This window comes from Grammomys surdaster, unplaced genomic scaffold, assembly GCF_004785775.1.
Source record: "Grammomys surdaster isolate TR1022 unplaced genomic scaffold, NIH_TR_1.0 259, whole genome shotgun sequence".
Lineage (NCBI taxonomy): Eukaryota > Metazoa > Chordata > Mammalia > Rodentia > Muridae > Grammomys > Grammomys surdaster.
This window is the reverse complement of record NW_021604700.1, coordinates 4,311,983-4,316,422: the sequence shown is the minus strand read 5'-3', so window position 1 is coordinate 4,316,422 and position 4,440 is coordinate 4,311,983. Positions and strand designations below refer to the sequence as shown.

The window sequence follows — 4,440 nt, the reverse complement described above, 5'->3', positions numbered from 1 at the left end:
GTAGAAAAATTATTTGGGCCGGGCAGTGGTGGTGCACACCTTTAATCCCAGCACTTGAGAGGCAGAGGCAGGCGGATTTCTGAGTTCAAGGCCACCCTGGGCTATACAGAGAAACCCTGTTTCAAAAAAATACGAAAACAAAAAAAAAAGAAAAGAAAAGAAAAAGAAAAATTACTTGGATGGAAACGTGTCCTTTAGTTGGTACTTTTCTCAAAGGAATCCACAGCTGGACCTGCACATAGCCTTTTAACCCTCACCCCTGACCCCATTTGCTGGTTTGGATCCCTGTTTATTTCATGTTTGTCAATTTTTAACTGGAAACACACAGCCCTATGGTATGTATTTTGGATTCTTGGGCAACATTTAGCCTGCTTCTGGACTTTCTCCTCCCCCATTTCTTCTTTTTAAATTGGTTTTTGAAAGGCTTGTTTACTGGGTCTGGGGAACTAGGTGCTTGGACAGAGTGATGGTGATATAGTGCCCTCTGGTGGTGGCTTCTGAGAATTTCAACCATCTCCCCAGAAGGCTTCAGTGAAGATTTTCTTGCCTCTGTTACATATTATATATGATAAATTAATAGTGCCCAAGTCCTTTGCCTACACTGGCTATTTGAGATATATTATATTTATATCACTGCCTGATTACTGTAAGTCTGTCATAAAATTTATCTTCAGATGCCCAGAAATGGTAACTCTGCTCCTCACCCCACATCAGTGTGCAAGGAAGGTTGACAGAAAAGGACTCGGCAAAATCAGTTGAGACGTGGCTAGGCACAAAGAATAAAGGGGAAATGGATTCAAAGGCTTGATCATAAATAAGCCTTATCCTCAGCCTCACTTGGATCTGAGCCCAGAAACGTAAGCCAAGCCAAGAGCTGAGAGTACACCAGAATTTACTCTTAGGGGGATGGGAGTTGGGCAGAAAGTCTAACATAAACGTGTTCTTTAGGAGTGTCTGGGGTATTTACACTATACCACTTTCTCTACCAAGATCTCTGTTTGGCCTCACCTGCCCTTCCTCTGTTCTTCTTCCCCTGAGTCCCTTTTTAATCTTGGGGATAACTTCCTTCTCCAATGCCATTAGGGAGGGACTGATACTCATTGTATATTATATTACATTTATTTTTATATATATTATATTATATCTCACTCTGTAGCCTGGGTGACACTGTCAGACTTGAGCCTGACATGAGGTTTAAATCGTTGGCTTATCTCTTGCCTCCAGCAAGTGGACTCATAACAGCAGGTTTTCTAGAGTTTCCTTAGAGAAGTATGTGTGATAGCAGTGACAATAGTTAGGTCGGGGGTGTGGCTCTGTGGGTGAGCACTAGTGGGCTTGGGTCTCACCCTCAGTACTAAGCAGCACAACCAAAGCACTACCACAAACATCAAATGACTAAGGAACTTAGGAACACATTTTGTGTCTTTACTCTCCCCAAGGACAAAGAAGAATAAGCAAGAAGGTGACCTTAGGCTTTAGGATGGTTGCCCAGAGGTTGGCAGAGCCTCTTACCTGTTGTGTAACACAATGAGAAGGAAGGATGGGTGGGGGTGGGCTGTGGAACCAGATGAGCCTTTACTAATCAGGAGCTGCCACCCAGTTGGGATATACACTAGGAATTGTGTGACTTGGATACAGCAAAGCCATTCTTCTTCTGAAACCTATATGTTGGGGAAGGAGAACTCCCCAAGGGAAATTATTTCAAAGCCAGGACAAAGTCAGATGTGTCAGCTGGTTAGGAAAAATGAAGCAGAGTCCCTGCAAGTGCCCCAATGCCAGAACCACGAAATCCATCTGAGCTCCCTGAGAAAGCTGCCCTGTGGGTGCTCACTGCCTTGGTGGCAGAAGGTTACAGTCTGTGTGTCACGTGAAAGACAACATTGAGATTATGGAATGGCTTGTGAGATTCAAAGAAGCAATGTTGCAAAACCCAAGGATAGTGTGTAATAAGTTCCACATGGAAGGGGGTGAAGAAAGCTTTTGCTACAGTAGACACAAAAACACAGGGTTTGGAAGGTACCAAGCATGGACACTCTATAAAATCCAAGATAATGTACATTTATGTGATTATTAAATTAATTTTTAAACGACTCTGTAAAATTTGAAATGAAGCCTATCATTAAAGATCGGGGAAAGGGCAGTGAAAAGGGAAAGGTGAAATTTACTTATTTCTAAAATAGAATTTACCCTAGCTGGTCTCAGATTCAGTATGCAACCAAGTATGATCTTGAACTCTTGGTCCTCCTGCCTCTGTCTAGAGGGCTGGGATTGTACATATGTTTTTTTGTGGTGCTGGGAATTGAATCCAGGGCTATGCACATACCGGGCAAGCATTCTGTCAACAGAGCTCTAATTCCAGCCCACAAGAATATAATTTCAACCTGCATCATATCTACCTTTAATACCAGCACTTAGGAAGCAGAGGCAGGCAGATCTCTGAGTTTGAGGCCAGCCTGGTCTACATATATATTGAGTTCAAGGCCAGGCAGGGCAATGTCATAAGAGCCTGTCTCAAAGATAATAAAGAGAATCAATCTACTTTATCAGAATGAGACAACTGATTCCAGTTTTGAGCTGGGAGGAATCTTTATTCCCTCAGGTGAAGAATTCAGTGGTACCTCAGAGAAACAGCTGAGTACAGAATTCTGGGTGCGAGCGGAAACTCCTCTCTTTAATGCCAATCGTTTCACCCTCTCCTCCCTGGCTTTGCTAGCATGTGGACCTGTCCCCCAGTCTTCTTCCTACCCTCTTCTCAAGTCCATCATTCTTGGGCCTCTTCTCCTCAGTATTAACTGTAGGCTCAGAGACAGGGAGTGCAATAGCAGACAGGAAACCAACTGCCATCCTCCAGGCCATTACTTTCACCAAGGAACAAAAGGTGCACTGCAAATGCCCAGGAGAGCCTACAGGAGGAAGATGGAGTGGTGTATATACCCAGGTATTCTAGGCCTTGTTACAGGCTCTTTGAAAGGAGAGGAGCCTGGTCATCTTTGTCCTGATGCTCTGCCTCCTGCAGCAGCTTGTAGAAGGTTCCTGAAGAGCTCTTGTGATGTAGCGTTTCCTTGGATCCCATCAGCTTCAAGCTGGGACTGTAACATCGGTGCCAAAAGGAAGAGATACCGTAAATTCCCAACAAGCATAAGGCGTTGATCATCACATGCCAGCAGAAGAAGGTGGTGACAAACATGATGTCACTGATGTCATCATCATCCCACGGGAAGCCAGAGACTGGTCTAAATAGAATGAAGGCTGCCTGAATCAGCCATGAGCCCATTATGAGGAACAGGAAGGTCTCTATCATCCAGAGGTGAAGCATCTCAGGAGACCACAGCTGTGCCGTCAACACCAGCATCAGCAGGAACACCACCAAGATGAGGAGAGAGTGAACCTGCAGCTCCACCCCAGATGAATCTTTAACGTGTGACACCAGCAGCAGCAGGAGCACGTAGACGCCCAGCACGGTGGCACCTCTTTCCAGGACCACGGACCTCTGCCGTAGCACAGTCTTGCTCACTACTTCTATACAGCCATCAAGGGTGAGGAGGATGAACATGGTGAGGTGCTGCCACTCCTTGGGGTACATAAACCTTGGAGGCATCCCTTTGGTCATAAATGTCAGCCCTTCTTCAACACAATTGATCTCATAAACTATCAAGAGGGAGCCAATCACAATCTTCAACCAGCCTGCATGGACTATTTGCCACAGCCTGGCCCATTTCCCCTTATTCTTGGAAAGGTAGGAAGGATACAGAAGAGAGTCATTGAGTATCACAGCTCTGGAGACTATTATTGCTTGATACAGACCATAGAAGACCAGAAACAAACCTGGAGATATATGGCCAATAAAGTCTCCCATTGAGCTATTAGTCTAACAAGGTGTTAAACTCTGCTCCAAGTTCTGGGCTTTGGGAAGAGTTGTCTTCCACTTAGTTTTATCACCTCATGTCACCCACTGCTCCCCACAGAGAGGAAACATTTCTTGGGACAAGCCTACATAGTTGGCAGAGACATGGTCCCATTGTCCCATTCTACTCCGGTACACTGGGAACTGAGTGGGTTCTTGGGGGCTCCTCCACATCTCCTGAGCAGCTTCGGTTCATGCCTGTCCCTGGCTCAAGTTTCCTTCCTCTCATCCTTCCTGGTGCTCCATGGGAAGGAGGGGTAGGAAATGGTGGGTTGGGTTGCTGTATCCAGAGAAAGTCTATGCTCACTTATACTCCCAAGTGTCTGCTGGTAATTCTCAGACCTAAGTTCAGCCTATTTGTAAAGGATTCCTTTGTTCTGGGCACAGACATAGAAATATTTAGATAAGACAAACATTTAGATAAGAGACATATAATAGCAACCACCTGGCTTTTCTAGTCTTCTGTAGTAGATATGTCTTGAAGACCACTTAGAGAGTTCGCTCTCTTCCTCTTCCAGCCTCCTCCACCTCTCCCT

General features: G+C 45.2%; 1 protein-coding gene across 1 annotated transcript; it reads right to left on the bottom strand.

Annotated features, from left to right (window-relative positions):
- Positions 1-2,577: 2,577 nt before the first annotated feature.
- On the bottom strand, positions 2,578-3,989 carry LOC114627867 (transmembrane epididymal protein 1A). The gene has a single exon (XM_028775785.1). The coding sequence runs from the start codon at positions 3,854-3,856 to the stop codon at positions 2,954-2,956; it is 903 nt and encodes a 300-aa protein (XP_028631618.1). The 5' UTR covers positions 3,857-3,989; the 3' UTR covers positions 2,578-2,953.
- Positions 3,990-4,440: the final 451 nt, after the last annotated feature.